Source organism: Trachurus japonicus, chromosome 16, assembly GCF_045865225.1.
Source record: "Trachurus japonicus isolate A0001 chromosome 16, Traja_1.0".
Classification (NCBI taxonomy): Eukaryota; Metazoa; Chordata; class Actinopteri; order Carangiformes; family Carangidae; genus Trachurus; species Trachurus japonicus.
This window is the reverse complement of record NC_140922.1, coordinates 14375196-14398154: the sequence shown is the minus strand read 5'-3', so window position 1 is coordinate 14398154 and position 22959 is coordinate 14375196. Positions and strand designations below refer to the sequence as shown.

Sequence of the window (22959 nt, the reverse complement as noted above, 5' to 3'; positions counted from 1 at the left end):
CAGTTGATATCATAAAAGATCATCCTAACAGAGTTGAAATATGGTTGTAAGTTAAATGGATAGAGAAATGTGGAAGGGTGATCAGTGTCCACTTTATTTTGGTTTTGATTTTGAATCAAACTCTCTATGGCCCAGATACAATAAAAATGCATAATGTTCCATTATTTAAAGAAGGTGTTAGCCATTGGTTTTTCTCTTTGTGTCTAGATACTTTGCTACTTTACTGCTTTTTAAACAAACAAAACAATTCACTGTTCATTTGGCATACTTAATTTGCTTCTCTTTTTTTGAAACAATTGGAAAGCTGTCAAGACTGAATCACCAGCTGGGTGTGAAAATGAATGCGTGCGCCAAGCCTCTTTTGTTTTGTTTTTTTTACCTTCCCATGATGTTTTGCCCCAAAAAATATGTGATGACCCTCCCTGCTCTCTCTCTCTCTCTCTCTCTCTCTCTCTCTCCTGACATCAGCATCAGCAGGGGCCGTCAGCAGCTTTGACACCACCTGGGCTCTGGGAGTCTGTGGGCCTTCAACACTCTCCTGGAGCTCAGTAGCTGGGTACTCTCCTTCCCGAGACACCTTTAGCTTTTATTTGGCATTTAGATTCATTTATTCCACCTTATAACATACAGACACACACTCCTACACCCATGCACTCACCTACACCATTGATTCTACAGACCACACAGGCCATGATTAGTTTAGGTTCCTTTTTATGTTAATTTTCCTTAAATAAATACTTTGTTAATTGACTCTTGTTGTGTGCATCCCTTTGTCATGGCCGTGCGGCCTGGTTTGTGTCAGCATGGGCCAATCTAATACACAAGGACTTCACTTTCTCAATATTCTATACTGTTTCTTTTTCTTTATGTATTTTTTTTATTATGTTTTGCCAAAAAAAAAAAAAAATCCCATGAGACCTCTTATGTGCAGTTTATCCATAAGTGTGGAATTTGTATTTTCATTTAATGTGTTATTGTCAGGTCTCTGACTGACTGGAAACTGAGACCTTTTGGCACCATGACTAAAAATTTGGTAAAACTGTGAAAGCACAAATAATAAATTGTTGAACGAAAGGTGAAAGCACAAATAATTGTTGAACGAAATAATAAAGGTAAAAGACTACGGTATGTGGGACGGATTGCCTCACATGACCTGCATTTCCCACTGTGGCCACAGCGTCAAATCGCAGCGCTCGCTTTGCACACCGCAGGCACAGCGGCGGGCGCACTACTTGGCGCTGTCGTGGAGGAAACGGGTTTGCTGCGCCTGCGCCTTGAGGAGAGGAGGACCTACAGTCTGCCGCTCCGCGCCTACTGCAGCTGCAGCAGCTCATGGTGCTCTGCTCTTCCTCCTGGCACAGCATCACGTTTGTGCACGACAAAGCTTCGCTGAGCAGCTTTTCCCTCGAGAGGTTTTGCCTCTGCATGAACAGATGTGTGCCGAGCCAGTTCTTCTTCCTCTCCCCCCCTTCCTCCCGCTCAGCTATTGTGGCTCCTCTTGGAAGGACGTCGTTGAAGCTCCTGTGGCTGGTGAGTACGTGAAGAACCGAGCGCCTCGTTATTGTGCAGCAGCAGCAGCAGCAGCAGCAGCAGCAGCTCCATAGGTCACAGCAGCTAGCTTGCTAACGTTGGTTGTACCTTTCTCCGGCCTTCTTCAGGAACGTGGCCGACCACCTCCCCCCCAGGTTAGCTTTCACTAGCAGCAGCCCCTCGGAGATATGTGGATGAGACTTAACATGGGTATGTGTATGTGTGGTAGTGTCAGATACTAAGCTAGCAAACGTGTGTTTTGCTCAGCAGAGTTCATGTGAGTAGCTCGTTGACCGGACACTGGAGCTTGTTACATTAGTGTGTGTGTTTGTTTGTGTGTGTGTGTGTGTGTGTGTGTTTGTGTGTGTGTGTGGCGATAAACTGGTATCATGTTGTAAAATAGCAGTTTTATGTTCGTTCGTAGTGTGCCTAGCATTAGCTGGCTAAGTACCCCTACCCTACCCCACCCCACCCACCACAGGGGGTGGCTGTATTTTTATTCTACTTTCTTTTATTTCTTTTTTTTTGTTTGTTTTAGCAAATGGGTCGTTTAGGTGTGTTGTGTTGTGCTTCAGTCCAGTTGAGTCTTCGATGTCCACTGAGCTCGTTGTCTTTTCTATACAAGCTGCTCCAAAACCACTGTATGTTATTGAACTTAAATTATTTATGATTTAAACTTTATACTATAGTATAGCTCTTAAGTGATCAGACAGTGAGTCCCATCATGCTCTTACTAGTTGCCAGCTATTAATTCAGACCGTGTAATGATGGTGTTAAAAATCTGTTTAATTTGTGGTCATAGGTTAATTTAGGGATACATCGTGGTTGTTGTGTATTTCAAATGAATCTCAAAACAAAGCTGCACATAAATGTCGATTTCTGAAATACAAAGTCTTAGCAGACTAGATTTAACCTTTGGTAATAAATATGGGCCCACTTCCAGTAACTGCTTTGCTTTGTAATTAAGACTTAACTGTGTAGATGTGTTAATTTGGCACTCTGTGTCATATTTATACACAGGAAACAGGTGTTTGTGATGGTCACCTCAGTAAGGTGTGGACCAGTTCTGAGTAATTAAAAACATCAGCTTCATGGAAAATATTTGGTGAATTAAGCATGGTGTTATGGAGAGGAGTTGTACTGCATAGTTGACTAACCCTGTCAGTGGGAGACAAAAAAAAATAGACTTGGAGTGTATAAAGAAAAGCGGGTCAGATGCACATGAGACTCTGAGGCAGTGTGGATTGATACATTTGATCAACTTGTAGTTTCTGTGTCTGGTGAGTCAGAAAAGATATCAAAAAACCCTGTTAGCTTGTTAACAACAGTTAAAAAATGCCACTTAGGTTTTGTCTCACTGGATATTCAGTTAAATTAAAAGTTATTGATTACTATAGAAAATACACTGAATCTGTTTATTTCATCACTGAATAATATCACCAGAAAATACACAGAAGAACAGTCAAAATTACATTAAATAGGCTACATGATTAAAAAGACAAATAAAATTCATATCAAAGCAGTGCCATGGTCTCTCAATCACTCAATAGGCACAATTAAGAATATTGGTTGTAAGAGGGTGTGTCATCTGGTGTTTTATGTACTCCTGTGTAACTGGTTTGTTGTCAGCATAATACCACCTCTACCTGGGACCGGTAGAAGGGGTTGGACGGGGTGGGGCAAGTAGTGGTTCATTTGCATTTAAAGGGACAGGCACTGAAACCAGCCGTTCTGACCAGGGCTGTTTTGAGAGTATGAAGAGCTGTGATGTTTGATTGATCCTTGTGGTATTTTGACCAAAACACCTCACAGATACGTCTTTAAGACACCTGGGAACTATTTTAATTTGTGAAAAGGGGGCATAACATGTCTCCTTTAATGGCGAAATCCATACGACATGCACACAGCAATATTCAAACCATTTAGCCCTTCTTAGGCTGAAAGACCTATGAGGCCACCTATGTGTCTGTGAAAGAATGATGGTGTACATTTTTCTGTCCTAGCATTCAGAGCTTCGAATCAAACAAATACACTCCCATATCAGATATTAGTTCATAGAGGATAATTGGGCAAAACTTTAAAAAAAAAAAAAAAAAAAAAGAATACATCTTGCCACATGATTTGGCTCTGCTTGGAGACATGATCACTGTGGCACAAATCTACATGTTTCCTCTACTGTGTGACTCAAGTGGAAATGATTATGACATAGCTAAACGCTTGCTATACAAATCCAGAGGAAACGGAATGAAATCTACAGCTTTGTCATGTGGTCCAATTTTTTGCACAGGTATGTCAACCAGTGGCAGATGGAGGGTTTGTGGAGGCAAATTTATTATAGAGCATTGTGTCAAAATCACAATCAGCAAACAGAGACTAAGTCTCACTATTCTGATGAATAGGGTGCAGTCTCTCTCAGCCACGAAGGTCTCAAGAATCTGGACAACCACTGATGGTGAGACAGGTCCTTAGATCCAGAGATGGTCATGTAGCTATTGACATCTGTCCACATGTTTAATCTAAGACAAACAGTGCAAATTCCATTGAACCAGTCATTTGAAGTAGGCGCTATTTACTTGAACAGTTCATTCAAACAACCCTCATCACAAGAAAGAACATCAACCAGTTAGAAGAAGAAGAGAAATTTCTTTTTAACAGATTAAAAAAAAACAAGTTTTCCATTACAGGGCTATGATAAAACATGTTGCAAACCAGGGCATCCCTTAGGTGGTCACTGGAGACACTGGCAGAAAATGGAGGCTAAGGCAAAACTGACTAAGCGTGGCATTCACTGTGTTTGGCTCACTGGTCTAAATGTAGGGCTCTTCGTAAGGGACCTGGTAAGGCATTGTACCAGCTTAGCCAAGTTGTCTTAAAACTTACCCAATATTGTTTTGTCAGAATAGAACATTTGGTAATATTTCATTGCACAAACTGTAACGTTTGTCTTGTGGTTTAGAACAAATTGATGATTATTTGCAAAGCACACAAGCTAATTGTCTCATTTTTGTGTTGCCTTTGTGTTTGAAATAAGTACTATGTTTAAAAGTGACACAAATGAGAAAATGTCTTTTGGGTTACATACTAAGCATGAAAAATTATACAAAGATTTGGTTAAAACATTGTTGTGTGTTTTGTTTTACAGGGAACTGCCTCGGTTGACAACAACACCTGGATTGCCTGTACACGTGGTTTCCATGATGCTGGGGTTACAGGGAAATGCTTCATCCTCCAAAGTGTATCGTTGCGTGGCATGCTCAGCCACCTTCAATGGACTGGCCTCCTTGCTGGTACATCAGGCAACCCATGCTAGTGCACTTGCCAAGGTCTCGCCCCCCACTCCACAGCTTAATGTCAGCCCACATGAAACACTGTTTGCAAGCATGGACTCATCCAGCGAGCATCCCAGTCCGCTGCGCTTGCCTGAGAGCCCTTCACCTTCTTTTTATATTTGTGATTGCGGAGAGGAATTTCAGGACTTCAGTCTTATGCTGGAGCACAAGCGTTCTCATACTTCTCAAATTCAGCAACTGCAGCCTCAAGATAACAATAATATTATCTCCAGTGGAAAGGGGGGTGGACTAGTTTTTCCCACCCTAAATTTATCATTGAGTCCAACAGTAACCCAGCCAGGTTTAGTCCTCAGTTGCCCCTCTACCTCAGGCTCCCCACCTGTCGTACTGTCTACATTAACAGATCCGGAGGCCGATTTAAACCTGGCAGATGGCCTTTCCATTGCAACCACTTCTCAAGGCCATTGTACGCCCCCTCAGGATGACGATAACGAACAACTTGACAACATGTCAGCCACATCAGACCAAATACCAGAGACAGTAGCAGACATGCATTTCCAAGACAATACAGATTCAGTTTTAAGCTCTGAAAAGGGTGGCTGTCTGCCCAAAAATAACAGCTTAATGAAGCTACTGGCATCAGCGTACATGAAGCGCTTTTCACCTATTCAGTCTCAGAATCAAAACAATAATGCTATAACCCCTAAACACGAAGATGTCCCTGTTGATATAACTTCAACAGCAAAAACTGACACTTCCCCAATTAATGATCTCTCTATTTCACAGTTGAGGCGACTGCTTGCAAAACCCGGGATAAAGACAAAAGCTCCCTCTATTAGCAGAATTCTTGAGTCTAGTAAGAAGAGGGTTGTCTCTCTGACCAAGACATTCTCCCCTGTTGTGGTTCTTGAAACACGTCAAAAGCACATGGATGCAATGGGCAATGGTACATACGGGACATATCAATGTGGCCGCTGTCGTAGGGTCTTTGATAACTTGGACAAACTGACAGAGCATCATTTCTTGCATAAAAAAGAGAGGATTAAATGTTGCCGTCGCTGCAAACAGCTGATCATTGGGAGGTTACCTTTACCGGACAATCATGTATGCCCTCAGTTAGGAAACAAGTCCATGCAGCCGTCAAGTTCTTTGAAAAATAAGTCACCCTTTTCACAAAAAATGATGGCAATCCATAGGCTTAACAACACAAAAAAAGTTTTCTTTTGCCCATTGTGCAAGCACAGCTATGCCCGAAGGTGGAACCTTAAAATGCACAAGTGTCAGGGCTCACGGTCAGCTCTCCCTCAACAGGCCAGTCCTCCCACTGAGAACATGATTGTATTGAGATCAGCCAAAACAGACACAGAAGACGAATCTCAGTTTTCCAAGAGTATTGCTGTGGGAACAGAGGTTACTGGTCGTATCAAGGTGGAGGTGACCTCTCCAAATTTAGACCAGTCCGCAGTTTCACAGTTGGCCTGGACTAGTCCAGCAAAAAGTTTTTCACCATTCTACCCCAAACCCTCAGTGATGGAGCAGCATAACGATGCCTCTCTGGGTGGATTGTCACTACAGGAAGAAGAAAGAAACAGCTGGGATGAGGCAGATGTTGTTGATGATGAGGGCAGCAATGAGGGGCAGTGGACAATGCCCTTGGATGATGAACTGTTGACGCTTAGCTCTGCTAAGAAAGCTGGTGATGACAGAGAGGGGAAGACATCTGTGCCAGTTGAACATCCCTCCAGCCTGCGCTACTTTGTCAGAGATGGTGTAAGACGTTACCCTTGCAACAGGTGTCAGAAAACCTACAGCCGGGCATCTACTTTAAGGCGCCATCTCCGACTATGTGGGTTTAGGCCACGTGCTTTTGGGTCTGCAGCACATGGCGGTGATCATGGTGCCATTCCACTCAATGCAAATATTATGAAACCAATGTTCGCTTGTTTTGTCTGTGGGAAGACCTTTAATCGCAAAGATAACATGATGGTTCACAGTAAGAAATGCCAGTTGCAAAGAACAGTGGTAGATGTAAACAGAGGGATAGGGCAGCAGAGTTTGTCAAGCAATGCAACAGATTGTCAAACCCGGGAGGAGGATGGCGGCAACTGGGGCATCATGTCACTACCCTCTGTACTTCCACGGAGGGTGACGTGTGAGTGTGGGGTTGGCTTTACATCTCCAAGACTTCTCCTGGAGCATTTGCAGAAACATGCGCAGGAATCCTACACATGTCCGACTTGTGGAGAGACTGTTAGCTCTTGGGCAGACTATGAAGTTCATCTGCAGATTCATATGCATCCTCATCACCAGCTGCTGAAGGGACTGCAACCACAACGATCACAGCCTCTCTTACTTAGATTTCAGCAACAGCCAGCTCAGCAGCAGCCACCCCAGTCACTGCAGAAGCCTGCACAGAAACAACCACGCCAACAGCAGCTTCCAAATCCCACTAAAAAGCAGCAGCGAATTGTATGCGTAAGATGTGGCAACACTTTTGCCACTCGCTGTTCGCTTCGAAGACATGTCTCTTGGAATCGATGCAAAGGTGGACGTGTCACAAATCTACAAACAAACCCACTAAAAACTTACCACTGTTCCCACTGCAACTCTGACTTCCCAAACACAATCAGTCTTGCATTTCACCAGAGGAGTGGGGCTTGCAAGCCCGCCATCAAGCCCGTGCGTTGCCCCGTTTGTCTCCGCTGGTTTAGCACAGTGGATGGTTTGCAGAAACACCTGCTAACACACAAACAATCTGAAACATATCGCTGTGATGTGTGTCAAGGTACATACCCAAGCCTTAAATCACTCAAAAACCACCGTAGAAGGATTCATCGCATTATGGCTGGAGATATTAACCCACAAACACAAGAACAGCTAACTTCTTAACGACACTAAAAAATGTCTATGGTGTATTAGGAGCAGAGCATATCTTGTTATTGTTTGTTCCCTCTGTATTTGCCGGTTGAACTTCAGTTGTTTTTTTGTTTTGTTTTTTATTCTACAGGAAAATGTACAGCTGCATTAGTTAGTGTTTTCTAAACATCTTCTAGGGGTGTGTTATAGTAGCTTGCCACTGTAAAAACAAAAGCTTTGATATAGTGTACATTCTAGGTCTGTCAAGTTAATGCATATTACATAATGTCATTAGCCTGTAAATGTTTGAGTATTTGGTAATGAAACTTTTATCACAGAGTTAGTGGTATAGCTTGTTGTTTCTGATGTTAACAAACACACCTGTCTGTAAAACATGTACATTACATTTTTGTGTGATATGGGATCTTATATTTACTTTTTAAAGGCTGTAAGACAAAAAGTGCAGGAATTGACACTAGAAAAAGTTTTTTTTTTATTGTACCTAAAGAGATGTGTTTTAACATGAAATTGTGAAACAAGTGACATCACAATAACCTATGTTTATATTTCCCAAGCTAAGCCGAATAACTGCACTTAATAAAGCCTAGAAATAAAAAAAAATGATTAAGAGTCAAGCTTCATGGGTTCTGATAGACACATCTTTTTTCCTTACAGCAACAGTGCAGTGCATAAACCTCAGTTAAAAGGTAAAATCTTGTGATCATTGAACCTTAGTAACTTCACAGGATTGACTGTACATATAGTTTTTTTGTCCTACTGCTCAGATGTTTTTTGCTGTTCAGGTATTTAGGTCAGATATAACGCGTTAATGACCATGTCATTTCCTGTGTTCATAAGAATTAGTAAATGGGTGTAATTTGTAGCTACAGCACAACCCTGGTGTTGAGTCGATAAATAGTTATAGATCATTTGGGATAATTCACCACTGAGGCAAATCAACAGAGAATAGGGGGCTCAAAGTGGCTCCTGCTTAGTCATCTGTACTCATGGCTGTGTCTTAAAAGGAAAATCATGTCCCCATATCCAGTTTTAAGAGCATTATTTGATTTTTGTGTATGCATGTTGCATAGTCCCAAACTGATGTGTTAAATCAAATAGCCACAACACAAACGCATATCTTGGGGCTGTATTCCAGCATTATAAATATGTACACATTGCTAGTTGAGAGTAAATTCCTGCAGGGATCAGATTAAGATTTGAATTGAAGGACACCTGTAGGGAAAAAAAGAAACCTTAAAGCATTAGTCTGCACATGATGTCATGGTGTGTTTTGACAGAACTGATATCATAAGTGTTAATGATCACTTAAGCTGACATTGCTGCAGTGAGTAACAGTTTTTTTATGTACAGTGGTAAGGAGTTTAGTATAAAATATACCCAAAGTTACATATACATTCATCAAGTTTAGAAGTTTTAATTTTGAATTTCATGCTATGATATTCCCTATTTACTATTCAATCTGAAATTCTAGGTCACAATCCTGTTGTGAAATAAAAGTTAATAGTCTTGTCAACTTTATCAAGGCCTCGATGCATGTTGTACCATAATACAAAATGTTTATCATCAAGGATAGGGACTGTGGGAGCTTGAAAAAGCCCTTGTGAGTGGACTTGAAATTGAAAATTATTGTTTTTGTGGTCAAGGCTGAATTTCTCTCACTGTGACGACGGCAATAACGTGAACGGGAACCAAGGTGAACCAAGACCAAAATAGTATCTTTGCCAAGACCAAAGATACTCTATTTACTATTATATTATACTATTTATTTTCATAAACCGTCTTTGTCAAGACCTCCAGTCGATAGGTGTCGGTGTGACGCAGCACGTCGTAACGTAACTTCCTGTCGTGGAGACGTGACGTCGGCCGAAGAAGGAGGTTTCCTTTTTTCCCCCTCTTGGTGTGGCTAACGGGCTAACTGCTATCAACCCGCGCAAAACACCGGTAGGATTTGCCCGATTCTGAATACCCAACAAAACGACAATCGTCAAACTGTTTGCGATTTGTTGCAATGACATGCCTGAGTATTGATACGGCGCTACATTGATATCGGCGCGACAGTGAGATAACGTTATTGTCTCGGAGCCAGTTGGGACTGACGTTAGCATGATATGCTGGTAGCATAGCAAGGTAAGCGCGCTTTGAACAAAACAGCAACGTTATGAATCACAAAACACTTCTTGCCGAATATTACTCGGTCATTTGTTTGTACGTAAAACATGTTGATTAGCAGTATCACCGTATTATTTGGTCGCGGTGTCTTTTACATTGTGCATTTGACAAGGTGGGCGGTGTATGACAAGGATTTACCTGATAGTTTGGCTAGGCTTAGATATTTTTGTCAACAAAAAAAAGGGATAATGACCAATTAACGTACCGGTAATAATTTATTCAATAAAGAGGCTATAAGTGATAGTGTAAATTGGAAGCCCTTTCTTCTTAGCTTGCTATGTAGTTCCTGTTAGCATAGCTAGTTCCCCAGAGACATGCTATAGGTTACATGGAGAAAAAAAAAGGCTTGTACCATTCACCTATGTTTTGTGTATGATAATATTAATTTTAAAACTGTCTCCATCAGCAGGAAGTGCGCTCTGGAGAGCTCTACATATTCAGGGCACACATCCATGCCTAGCCTGACCATGGAGGGAGAACAGAAAAGTCCTCACAATGTCCTGGACGATGGATTAAGCAGTGATTTGTTAAAGGCCGGTCGGTTCTGCTTCAGCTGTGAGCAAATATTTTCAGATCGAAGAGGCCTGGAGGAACATGTGTGCTCGGCTGCAAGTTACATCTGCTCCTGTGGAACTGAGTTTACCCTGTACAGTGACATGCTGGAGCACAGCACAAAACATGAGCCGGGACACCAAGTGCTCGATCACCAAACAATAAGGAAACGCAGATTTCAGAAGCGCGTTGAGGAAGAAGAGAAGCTACAAAGATTACAGACGGGTGAGGTTGTTTGGGGCAGTGTGCCATCTGTTTCTTTGCCAGTGAAGCCCATGCTGCAACCACCCATTACATCAGCTCATGTGACAGTCCCAATTAAATCTTTCCAGATTTCACAAGTGCCTGAGGTGCACCCCTCTGTGTCACAAGCATCCCTCCTCCCAAATCCAGCCAACCCTTCAAAACACATGCAGAATATTTTTGCAGGTGTGGGTGCACCAACAGTGGATCTTTGGACACTTTACCAGCCAGTTGTGTTGTTAAAAACGGTGCGCACGTTCAACAAGAAAAAGCCATACATCTGTGGTAAATGTGGGCTGTGTTTTATGACCAAGACCTGTCTCATTTCCCACCACAGCATTCATGTCACAGACAAAGTTTCTGGCTGTATAGGATGTGGGCTCCTGCTCTCCAGCAAGAAGGTTGTGCCTCGCTTCCATGTTTGTAACTCACCCAAGAATGCTACAAAATTCAGACTCATTACTGCAAAACCGCTGAGTTTTGGTAAACCAAACAAATCCAGCACAGGTAGGAGTCAGAACCTGAGTGCACAGGAACCTCGGGTCACTTCCCCTATACAACTAAAAAAGCAGAATCCCGTCATTGGCAGTAAAGGCATGCCGACGACAGGTGTCACTTCTATTCTGAAGTTGAAAAATCAGAATATCAGATCATACAGTCAAATCAATCAAGGGATGTGTATCACTCCGTCCGTGCAGATATACAGTCGGAAACCCAGTACATCCAACCCTACCACCAATGTCTCCCTTCTGTCAAAGAGTCAGATCCCAAATCCTAGTACAACCACCTCAAGTGGTCAGGGGTTTTCTTTTGCTCCCTCCTTGCAGATGAAGACACCCACAAACACTCCACCAGGTGTGCTGAGCAAACCTATGTTGCCTGGAAAACTTGGGCTCATTTGTCGAGTCTGTCATATTGCTTTTGACAGTCCTCAGCTCCTTCAGAGGCACAAGTGCGCCAAAGCACAGGAGTTCATGGCACAGCAAGTGCGAGGTGGCAAACAGCAAAACAAACTTAAAAGGGTGACACCAATTGTGAGCACAGTTCCTGTTCAGATGAATGGTGAGAGAAAACCCGACGTCCCAGCTGCAGGTAACATAAAGAAAAACCAAGTTGTGGCTTTGAGTCTGGACAGAAGTCAAGGTGGAGATCCTGTGAACGGGAAACCAGGAGTGAAATTAGATGATGATGACTGCTACATTGTTGAAAGCGGACCAGGCAAACCTGCAGAGGTGATTTACCAAGTTACCTCATCTGTTCCCATTACAACTTGACAAACCATAGTGGACATTTCCAATTTGCATGTGACATTTTATGTTAATTAAGGACCAAGTGCATAAAGGTTGCAGTCAGTGAACCGCATTTGATGTTTTAATCACAAAGGAACACAATGTTCCAAATAAGTTTTAAAGACTTATGAGGGTGGGATATATAGTGACCACTGACATGCATTTTAACTGTTGGATTCTTCACACCAGAGCAGTGAAGAGTCCAATAATGACTATAGACACAAATCTCAAGTTGGTACCCCCGCAGTGGTTATTGAAGTTGTAAATCAGTAATGTTCATTGTTCATTCAAGATGTAAGTGCATGGCTTACCCATGTTTGACTGGGATCCAGGTACTGCATTGAAAACTTCTTTTTTTTTTTTATATTTAGTATGATCAGAATGTGTTGTGAGATGGTTTAACTGACCATGTTACCTTGTGTGTTCCTTCCAGTTTTAGAAGACTTCAAGAATACAGTATATATGTTGTAATAAACTATATTTTCAAACTCACTATGTGTTTCATAATTTCACAATGCAGCATGCTATATTAAGGAAATTATTCACATGATAAACTGACTGAATTTGTCATGTTCTTCAACTAAGCAGTGCAAATATCTAAACCAGTCACACCTGATATTGTAACAGGTTATTTCATTTTAAGATAATAGTGTATTGTAGGAATTTGTATCCTGCAATAGAAAAAGGGAAGTAAAAATGGGGTCATGTTGGTTAGTCAGGGGTTTGTCCCACAGCAAGACAATGAACCAAACCATGAGAAGAAAAGAGCTAATGGTGGGTCCAGGTAATGGAAGACCACTGTAGTCTCCAGACGTTTTTTTTTTGTTGAACTTTATTGACAATTATGTACATAACAATACATTTGTGCCAGGGGAGGAGAAATATATAAAGGTATAAATATACAAAGAATAATTACCATGTATATAAAAAAAAATTTTTTAAAGGATTGAATAAAATAATGATAATTAAAAAAGCATTGATAGTCTCCAGACTTCAACCCCATCAAGATGATCTGGAGAGAGGGTGAAAGTGCAAGATGTATCAGACAATTTCTGCAACATTGTTTAATTTCCACAGTAGGAAAAAAAAAAGTTGTGCTGTTGATGCTGTGCTTCAACATTAGACTGTCTTCGACACTGAGTTATATGGATTTAATTTAATAACAGCTGGGAATCGTATAGTATCCAATGACATATGAGGTGTACATTTAGATTACGTTTATTTATCTAGAGTCAACGTCTGCAATTAATTTGTTCCTCATTTGATGATGAAAGTCGACAGTGACCTAATGTCTATTGTCTATGCCTCCAGCAGAGGGGGGCGTTTCTACGCAAAAGGAAAAAAGAAACCAGGCGCTGTTGCGTGTCCACTTATGATGAGGTAAATATCAATCAAATACAAGACGCTCATGCGACGTTCGCGTGGTGTTTGTGCGCTTGAAATCTCCAAACCCTCTGAGAATACACTACCAGACGCCAAAATTACCTTGGGGGTGAGAAAACAACACAAACCGGGGCACGCATATAGATTTGTGTGGATGTTGTCTGCACATGTTATCACCACTGACCCTAATATGGAAAAGGCAAACCAAGCGGAGTCGGAGGCACGCTGATGGTGTTTCTCCTTTTTTTTACTTGCAAAATCTACAATAGCAGGGTGGGTCACTATTTCCCAGCACTTTTCACAACTGCATGTCCTTAAACGCCAGTTGTCAGCAATAGGCCTATACATCCATCTACCAAGAGATAGAGACCCTCTTTTGTGCCCGTATTCGCCACTTTTTAAGTCACCCCAGCTTAAAGAAGCCGAAACTCCGACATTTACCCACAGCAGTCAAGTATCCACGCTGTGGCGTTTTCGGCGTTATTGCCCCTCTTCTTTGGAGGGTTGCTTTGTGTGCTGCGTGGATGTCGAGTGGCTTTTTTTAACACTGCAAAAACTGCCCTGAACACAAGAGAGAGCCAGGTCCGCGTCGACAACAACAACAACAACAGCTGCTGAACTGAACCCCACGACCAAATGCTCGCCTGTCGAGACACAGCGCCGAGCAGCAGCAGCAGCAGCAGCAGCAGCAGCAGCAGCAGCAGCAGCAGCCCAGTGGAGACAGAGCTCATGTTAGCCCTGAGCTAGCTTTGCGGAGCAGCAGCAGCAGCGGTCAGTGCATGGCTACGCAGAGACCAGTCTTGACTCTCCCCCACGCAGGCAAGCAGTTTGTGTTTACTACCCACACCCTTCACATTTTATGGTTTTACAGGTGTCGATAAATCTCCCACACACGATGTTAGTAGCTTAGCAGTGCAGCATATGAGTAGTTATCAACAATCACAGCTAACGGTGATGTTGGCGTGGCCTGTTGTTAATGTTCAATAACCGCAGCTAGCGATCTGGCCTAGCGAAAGATGACGCCTACACTGTTAGTTATGCTGCTGGTTACAGCTTTTAAAGATGACTGATTGCCCGGTGCTGAAGCTGCAGTGTTCGGTGATAGCCTAGTTGTTGGTAATGTCTGCATCCTCAATGCGACTGATACCACAGTTAAACACAAAAAAAAGCCGTCTGCCTCCCATCATCAGAGGTGATGATGATGATGATGCAGAGGAGATGACAGGCAGGCTGACAATAGCAGCCACTGTGTATGAACTTGAGCAAAACCATGCAGACTAGTCTTGTGTTACCTTGTTATGTGCACCCAGTGCTCTCAAAATTGCACTTTGAGTCTTGTTACAGAGGATGCTGTCAGGTTCAGTGGTTGTGAACAGCTGTGAAAGAGGGGTCATGACAGCTATACCTTCCACTTTGTGTCATGTGCAAACTTTTTGAGATGTAGGCTAAGTCATGTAAATTTGGTTTCTCACACAAAATTCATTGCGATTCTTTGTTAGTGTATTCTGTAGGTTGTAATTCACTGGATTTGGTTGAAAGTTGCACTGAACATCCAAGAGAGACCTACAGAATGATTTGCATTTGTGTAAATGTTGGTAATCCACTTGACTGAAAAAAACAACTTACTTTTCTGAGAATGTGTTGCTCCACTAGTTCTCACTTTCTTGCATCCAGATTTTGATTCTGCTTTGAAAAACCGACAAAGTCTGAGTCTATAAATTAATGTTACTTTTTTATTTGTATTTGCAGTAGATTTTGAATTGAGTTCAATTCACATTTTTACAAACATTTTTCCAAGAAAATCCATGACTTGAACTAGGAGGTCGTATGTGAGTGTGTATGGAATTACTCAAAAGTATTCAGGTACTTTAAATGCTTTTTGTTTTGCATTGCTAACAAAACAATAATGCAATGCAAAAGTGCTTATAAGGTAAATGTTCTGCATGCATCCTCCAGTACAATTGATTGGTGTTAAGTAGCATTACACAATGTGCCAAGTAGAGCAGAGTTGTATACTTGAGTAAATCCTGTGTTGCTTCACTGTAATTTCAAGGTTAGGAAGAAAGTTTTTCTTCTGTTTCTCTGACACATTTTCCAATTAAATGGATCACAGACTCTGCTGCTCATCCCTCTTTATGGACAGTGTATAATTAGTAAATCAGTGAATTGAACACATCTTTATTTTTTTGGAAATGTAGAAAGAAGCGCAATGCAGTAAGAAATGCAGCTGAGGGAGATAGCAGGCTTTAGTCTGATTCAGAGTTGCAACACTGTCGCTGTATACACCTGTACATTAATCACTGATATGAAAGAGTTGGGAGGGGCTTATTACCTTTGGATAATCAAAATACAGCCAGTCACTCCCAACTAATTGTGACCAGTTAGTACAGCATGCATCATATTCACAATTGTTATTCATTTTTCAGCTCGGGAAAAAATGACATTTTAGTCCTGGCATCATGACGTTTATGCGTGAAAACCTCCTTGTCACTGTTTAATCCACAGACTCTTGACATGGGGAGTAAAATGTCCTTCAGCAGAGGAAGCAGTGACCAAAATACAGTCTCTGAGTTAACTTCTGTGACACCTCATCCCTGCAATTCCATTCATGCTCCTTCGGACTGCAAGCAGGTAGTTAGTGAGAAAAAGAAAGAGACGTATCCCACCAAAAATTATGCCGTCTGTTACAGTATACAGCATAATCTTTGGAGTAACTTTGTAAAAAAAAAAAAAAAAAAGGAATATGGATGAATTTGTCTGCACTGAAACATAAACTTGAAGGGCTTTGTGTTGTAATGTTTATGTAGGTCTGGTGGTATGTAGGAGCTGTAGGCTACATGAATTAAACCATAGATACATTTGGCATTGTTTTAAAAAATCTATTTAATTGTCTGGGCATCTATATTATTGAACAACTTACAGAGACATTGTAGAATAGGTGCAATGTTACCATTGTACCATGTGACAAATTGTTTTTGTTTTTTTCACAGGTTACTGAAGATAAGAGATGCAGTGCAAAAGAAGACCTAGGCGACAGGTGGGGAGAGGAAATGAAAGCGAAAGAACTGACTGAAACTGCTGCTGAGCACCGCTCATCAGCACACCTGGACCCTGGTGGCCATGTAAACTGTGTGACAGAAGATAGAATAAATAGTCCACAGAGTGAGTGCACACCATCACAGGTAGAGATGGACGCAAAGCCTCAAGGGACGCCTGCGATTGTGTGCAGCTCGACGACAGACAGCCATGGACAGCCTGTGCGCAGAAAACGTGGGCGCCCTCGTAAAAGAAAACATATGCTGCCTCAAGTCAAAAAAGACCCAGATACTGCAGGTCTTGATGCAGTTCAGCACAAGGAGATCACTACGACAATACCTTTGCCAGCATGCTTCGAAAACCACATCAGTGGTAATGTGCCTAACACTGTAGTCAGTCCTCTAATTAATAATTCCGATCCTCATACTGTTCCTGGTGAGGAAACACAAGGCAATCTGCAAAAAAGAAGAAGGGGAAGGCCAAAAAAAGGAGAACGCGCATCTGTTGCCTCTTCTCATGCTAGTAATATTAACAGTCCTGTACGGAGGCTGAGGAGTCGAGGAGAGAAGCAGCCTTTGACACAAGATATAAGCACTGAATCTGGTAGCAAGGTAGACCACATGCAAACTGAACGGACTCCTCCAGAAAGTAGCAACACACCCAGTTTTCAAGGTATTAAAAGAAAAAGGTCTAAGCTGGCTGATCAGCAAGTTCCCGCTAAAGTGTCCAGGCTGGATAAATCCCAGGCGGCCTCATCTGTGTTGAGCAATGACACAGGTTGTGTGGAGGGAGCAGAGGCTGATAAGCAGGTGGAAATCGATGCTGACAAACAGGGGACTGATACGGATGGAAGGGAAGCCCAGGGCTCTCTACCATCTGGAGTAGGTCAGGAGCAACTAACAGAACAAAAGGAACAGGCACAACCAGAAAGAAAAGTGTGTTCCCAGCCAGCAGCTGAGCCTGAACCTGAACCTAAAACAAAACAGACAGTGGACATGTATGACAACAAGAACTCACAATCAAAAAGGCCCCTCAGCTCTCCAAAGAAGTCTAAGTTGCAAAATATAGATCCCTCTATTATGGATGTTATAACATCCCCTGAGGAACCACCTAAAACCATCGAACGCCCCCCTGCTATGAAAACTGAGAATTTAGAGGTAGAGCTGGATCATGTAAATCCTGTGCTAGCGTCAAACAGTCCTAAGTCTTTACAGTACAGTGCCAATGCCACAATTAAATCTGAGAGTCCCAACAGTCAGCGAAACCTTTTTAGGCGCAAGAGCGGTGGCAAGAGAAGGAGGAGAATAAGTAAGGTGTTATTACCAAGTGAGAAGCCGGTAGAAGGTCATGAAGGCAGCACTGAAACTCAAGAAAAAGCAGAGGACCCAAAAGACAGCAGCAACATGAATAATCAGGCAATTGACGACACAAATGTGATCTACACTAAAAAAGGAGGTAAAACTCTAATGAAATGTGGTTACTGTGGCCGTACGTTTAAATTTCTGTCTCAGTTCGTCATCCATCAACGGATTCATACAGGGGAGAGACCTTTCAAATGTCCTGAATGTGACAAAGGTTTTAGCAAAAACTCAAACTTAAATCTTCATCTCAAAACACACAGAAAGAGCAACATTTATCAAAAATGCCCATTTTGCAAAATCAAATTCTCCTGCTCCGAGTATGCCTCTCATATGCAGATGCATGAGCATGAGCTGAATCAGGACTCCGAGAACAAAACTTTTGAGAAACGTAGCAGAGGGAACAACAGCGAAAACAGTCAGGGACTGGATACACCAGTTTCCTCAGAAAAGAGAGAAAGAAAAGTGTGTCAGTATTGTGGTAAAACATTTCCATTTCAATCTGCCCTTATAAGACATGTACGCGTCCACACAGGGGAGAAGCCTTATAAATGTGATATATGTGGCAAAGCTTTCGGTCAGGCCTATTTCCTTCGCGTTCACGAGCTGACGCACTGGTCAGTTAAGCGGTACAACTGCACGCGCTGCGAAAAATCATTCACTCATTATAGCAATGCAAAAAATCACACATGTAGACCCACGCGAAGCGGTGACGACGACGACGACTCACAACCCAAGCCTTCCCTAACATACACGTGCCACATCTGCAAGAATGTTTTTGACCATTTGCAAGAGTTCAACAGTCACATGAGAGCTCACACTGGTGCGAAGCTTTATCGCTGCTTGTATTGTGACAAGCTATTTGGTGTGCTGTCTGAATTTAACACCCACCGCAATCAGTGCAGAGGAGAGAGAAACACCTCCAGCTCTCCGATAAAGGTGGAAGAAACAATGTCCTTAATACAGTACACAGTGCCTGCACTAAGGTGTTCATCGGGACAGCAGTCAGCCACTCCGCTCACAGCTGCACACACTGAAACACCGAAAAAACTGACACACATCAACCGCAAGAAACGCTTTGCTAACCTAAAGAAACCGTTTCAGTCTACAGTCATACCGACTCACCATCTTTCACACCTCGTGTCAAAGTTAAACAAACTAGACAACAGATCTGACCCTAGGAAATATCTATGTCCAAGCTGCGGGCGACAGTTCAGACACATGGGCAGACTCCGAGCTCATATGCTGACCCACGCCCCGGGTCAAAGTTACACATGTGCCTGTTGCGGCAAGACTCTTGACAACTGGAAAAAACTCTGGCACCACCAGAGAATCCACAGACAGAGACGCGGCCGCTTCACCTGTCCTCAGTGCGGGCAAGGTTTCCGGTTTGTAGAGCCTTACAAAAAACACATGAGCGAGCACCATGATTTCCAGTGGATTCAGTTCAGGCCGAAGAAAGTGTCACTGCCATATCAATGCGAGCAATGCAGATGCAGCTTTAGGACTCTGGATCTGCTGTTCACTCACCAGCACTGCCATTCCTCAACACAAGACATACCCAAGGACTCTGCTTTCGATTTATCTATAGATGATCACTGCACCCAAGAGAACAACAAAACAAACAATCACATAGTAATGTTATGTCCTGAACCTGAGGACAGCAGCCCTTCTCTGAGCCCCTTATTGAAGTATCCAGACCCAACTCCTCAAGCATCGTCTTTACAGCCCATGGTTTCTTTTATCCAATATCAGACTCCTCCCAGCAGCGAATACTCAATCCAAGATGGAGAAACCAGTCACAGCAGAGTAGTTGAAAATGCACTTGGAAAACCCAGTAAACTTTTGAGAACTGTGAAAAGACACGCAACCATAAATGCCAACATATCAAATGAAGGCTCTTCAGACGACATCATGTGCGCTGTCTGTGGTAGTTTATTTCCTGCCATTTCAGACCTTTATCACCACTACCTACAGCATGCCAGAGGCCAGCTGTAGTAACCTAAAATAAGATCTGGTTCCCCTTATGGACATCAGCTGCTTTACATTGTTTAACACAGGGGCCCTGTGGCCCTAGAGCAGAACAATAGAAAACATTAAGTGTAACAGTTAAGTAAAAGTTAATGCAACTCAGTTGGTTTGCTTTGTTCAATTGTTTATTAAACCACCCGTGTGTCAGTTTTGAAATAACTATCATATATACCGAATGTACAAAATAATGAAGCTGTCTGTTTTCTTGAAGTTCATTAAGCAACAAGGTTTCTTTCATGTCTTTATTTACAATTATGCCATTCGAAAAGACCAGAAGAGATGGCTAATCTGAACACAAAACTTGTCCTGTACGTAAACTGATTGTTATAAAACACTGTTCAGTTAATAAATATTTCAATGAGTGAAATAACCACTGAAACATTTTGAATAGTCATTTCTTCTTTTTCATCATCCTCCTGGTCTCCTTTTTTACTTTTATTTTAATACTGCCCCCAAATTAACAATTGATCAGAGGTCACATTGAATTACCTTTACTTAAGTGTATACCTGTAAAAGTTTTGTTTGACAAACTTGACAAAAACAAATGTTGGACACTTAACAGCAATAAATTCAAGAGTATATATTGAATGTGCTGATTTTCCCATCATGTTCATAAATCAACCAGTGAATAGTCCATGTATAGTTTTACAAATTTCACGCTCACCCCATTCATTAATTTTCCGCATGACCACAGTAAATTTAATATCAAATTTCAACATCATGTAGATCTGTTCTTCATGACGAGTCTGTTACTCAAAATGTTTCTGAGAAGGTGTTGTGCTAGTTCTAACTTTGTTTACTCTACAACAAGAATGTGACTATCAGCATCTTTCATGCACCATTTTTGTCAAAGAGTTTGTTCTGTTGTGATATGATGGCTAAAATCAAGTGATGCTACATTTACAAGACAATATGCTGATGAATACACTTTCCACACCTGTTGTACCCACCGACTTAGGTAAAACATTCATCTCTCTACACTGCTTCTGAAAAACTACACATTTGCACACTTCGGTGTGGGGGCTTGATTGGATTGAAATCACAAAAAGACATTTCCCACACCCTGATGTATATAATTTTATGCTATAGTTTGTCTTACATACAATAAAGGTCACTTTTGTATTTGTATCTGATTGATTCTGTTATTTCTAGGTTTTAAGTTTTGTGCCTCTGCTCTACCAAGGCAAAAGGATCATCTGATTATCAGGTTAAAGGCATGTTTTGAGTGAAATGTGTAGTGTAGTGTAGTGTAAGACACCGAACAGATGAGTGAGTATTGGGTTTTATTTATTTATTAAATGGATGCACTCTCCTGTCTCACAGCAGATGATTGTAAGGTGACTTTAGTTGGAGGACATGGTGCTGCGGATCCAGGAGTTGTAGTTGCAGACCTTGGCGTAGACACCGGGCTTGTTCCTCTGGGCACAGCCGTAACCCCAGGACACCACACCCTGCAGCTGGCCGTTGCACACCACGGGGCCACCGGAGTCACCCTGATAGGACACGGGTAGAAAACAAAGATGTGAGCAGAGCTTCTCTGAGGTTCTCCTACATGGAGGAACAGTGATGATAAGTTCAGCTTGTGGTACCTGGCAGGAGTCCTTGCCTCCCTCCAGGAATCCAGCACAGAACATGTTGGAGGTGATCTGTCCAGGGTAGGAGCTCTTGCAGCTGCTGTCGCTCAGGATGGGGGCATCCAGGCACCTCAGACGATCGGGGTAGTTGCCTAGAGAAGAAGTAAAAACAAGATGTGATACCTGCTCATACTGTACACTAACTGTCAAGTTGTCCCTTGCAGTGTTGTACTGACTTCCAGAGGCGCTCATGTTGCCCCATCCAGAGATCAGACAGCGGGTTCCAGAGCCGGCGCAGCTGGAGGGCAGGGACACGGTGCGGACGTAGCTGTTGAGGGTGGCGGGCTTGCTCAGCTTGATCAGCATGATGTCGTTGTCCAGGTTGCGGCTGCTGTACCTGGGGTGACGGATGACCTTGGCAGAGCTGATGAACTGCTCGGTGCCCTCATTGACAGCGATGTTGTGCTCACCAAGACGAACCTGGATGCGGCTGACAGAGACATGGAGGTGATAAGTCATGTGCTTATAATAATAATAATACATTTTATTTATAAGCACTTTTACAAATGCTCAAAGACACTTTATGGTATAAAAATCATACAATAGAGCAATTCAAATTGTAATTCAGTTAAAATGGAAACAGTTATTCCAGATTGAATGTTAACAAGCTGGTGGTTTCATTGGGATCTATGCTTACGACTTGTAGCAGTGAGCAGCAGACACCACCCAGGTGCTGGAGATCAGGGAACCTCCACAGAAGTGGTAGCCAGAGTTCAGAGACACCTGGTAGGGCACAGAGTTCTTTCTGCACTCGTAGCCTCCAACAATCTTGTCATCCTCATCATCGATGGGAGCGGCATCTGGTAGAAGTTGAGAAAAAAACAGAGATTATGTTCTGCAGGAAAGAAAAATTAAAAGAAATGCTAATCATGGTTTTTTTTTTAAAAATCATCAAGAAATTGTTTTAAAGACTGAGTAAAAACAAAGGCTGACACTCACAGGCCACTGCGAACAGAGCCAGAAGAATGAAAGCCTTCATGGTGGTTTGTGTCTGAGCCTCAGTGTCTGTTCAGCTCCAATGCTGCTCCTTTTAAACCCACTCCGTCCCTCTGTTATCTGATTGGCCAAGGGGTGTGAATTTCAACGTTCAACTCTCTGTTAGTTTTTAACCTGTGTGAAATCACATCTGGAAGTGACAGTGTGTGCTTTTAGTTCCACCACCAGCCACGTATCACACTTGGTTTATGAGACACAAAAACAATCAAAAATATATAACGAACTCATGTAAAATCTTATTGCTCCCTTTATAACTTTATATTCATTGGATTGTATTCCAGTTGTTTATCTCATAGCCACAAGTGTAAGATTGAATAATTCAGTTGAAAACACTAACTTTCACCTCAGTGCTCTTCCTTTCATTTATAGCACTTGTGCTTCCTTTCACCATGAAAAAATATGATTTTTTTTTTTAAACTAACTTTCTAAGCCATGATTCTTAAAACATTTACTTAGAAAGACGTTTGTGACTTGTATGGCAAGTTCAAACTGCTTATTTTAATGCAGTCTAAGATAAAACATAAAAGAAATTCTTCTATACATTGACTGTCACTTTATTAATATCAGTACC

At 42.1% G+C, this 22959-nt stretch overlaps 4 protein-coding genes across 5 annotated transcripts; 3 read left to right on the top strand and 1 right to left on the bottom strand.

Moving 5' to 3' along the window:
- The first annotated feature begins 1298 nt into the window (after positions 1–1298).
- On the top strand, positions 1299–8279 carry LOC146972052 (uncharacterized). Its single transcript, XM_085801798.1, has 2 exons — positions 1299–1530; positions 4673–8279. The coding sequence occupies exon 2, from the start codon at positions 4725–4727 to the stop codon at positions 7707–7709; it is 2985 nt and encodes a 994-aa protein (XP_085657924.1). The 5' UTR covers positions 1299–1530; positions 4673–4724; the 3' UTR covers positions 7710–8279.
- A 1321-nt stretch (positions 8280–9600) lies between these two features.
- On the top strand, positions 9601–12442 carry LOC146972051 (uncharacterized). 2 transcript variants are annotated; one of them, XM_085801817.1, is made up of 2 exons: positions 9601–9824; positions 10273–12442. In XM_085801817.1, exon 2 carries the CDS (start codon positions 10319–10321, stop codon positions 11933–11935), a length of 1617 nt encoding a protein of 538 aa, XP_085657943.1. In that variant the 5' UTR covers positions 9601–9824; positions 10273–10318; the 3' UTR covers positions 11936–12442. The 2 variants fall into 2 exon arrangements, with proteins under 2 accessions (XP_085657943.1, XP_085657944.1); XM_085801818.1 differs by having other exon boundaries at positions 9636–9824; positions 10276–12442.
- Positions 12443–14029: 1587 nt separating this feature from the next.
- LOC146972050 (uncharacterized) lies at positions 14030–20876 on the top strand. Its single transcript, XM_085801796.1, has 3 exons — positions 14030–14152; positions 15839–15964; positions 16324–20876. The coding sequence occupies exons 2-3, from the start codon at positions 15848–15850 to the stop codon at positions 19723–19725; spliced, it is 3519 nt and encodes a 1172-aa protein (XP_085657922.1). The 5' UTR covers positions 14030–14152; positions 15839–15847; the 3' UTR covers positions 19726–20876.
- Positions 20877–21028: 152 nt separating this feature from the next.
- Positions 21029–22386, bottom strand: LOC146972049 (trypsin-3). The gene is made up of 5 exons (XM_085801847.1): positions 22332–22386; positions 22030–22192; positions 21569–21822; positions 21348–21484; positions 21029–21251 (listed from the first exon to the last, which is right to left on the bottom strand). The coding sequence occupies exons 1-5, from the start codon at positions 22369–22371 to the stop codon at positions 21102–21104; spliced, it is 744 nt and encodes a 247-aa protein (XP_085657973.1). The 5' UTR covers positions 22372–22386; the 3' UTR covers positions 21029–21101.
- Between the last annotated feature and the right edge of the window lie 573 nt (positions 22387–22959).

Coding starts and splice junctions, on each gene's coding strand:
- LOC146972052 (XM_085801798.1), top strand. CDS start 4,725: ATGATGCTGGGGTTACAGGGAAATGCTTCATCCTCCAAAGTGTATCGT.
- LOC146972051 (XM_085801817.1), top strand. CDS start 10,319: ATGCCTAGCCTGACCATGGAGGGAGAACAGAAAAGTCCTCACAATGTC.
- LOC146972050 (XM_085801796.1), top strand. CDS start 15,848: ATGGGGAGTAAAATGTCCTTCAGCAGAGGAAGCAGTGACCAAAATACA. Junction 15,965..16,323: donor CTCCTTCGGACTGCAAGCAG/GTAGTTAGTGAG, acceptor TTTTTTTCACAG/GTTACTGAAGATAAGAGATG.
- LOC146972049 (XM_085801847.1), bottom strand. CDS start 22,371: ATGAAGGCTTTCATTCTTCTGGCTCTGTTCGCAGTGGCCT. Junction 21,823..22,029: donor GCTGCTCACTGCTACAAGTC/GTAAGCATAGAT, acceptor TGTCTCTGTCAG/CCGCATCCAGGTTCGTCTTG. Junction 21,252..21,347: donor GAGGCAAGGACTCCTGCCAG/GTACCACAAGCT, acceptor GTGTCCTATCAG/GGTGACTCCGGTGGCCCCGT.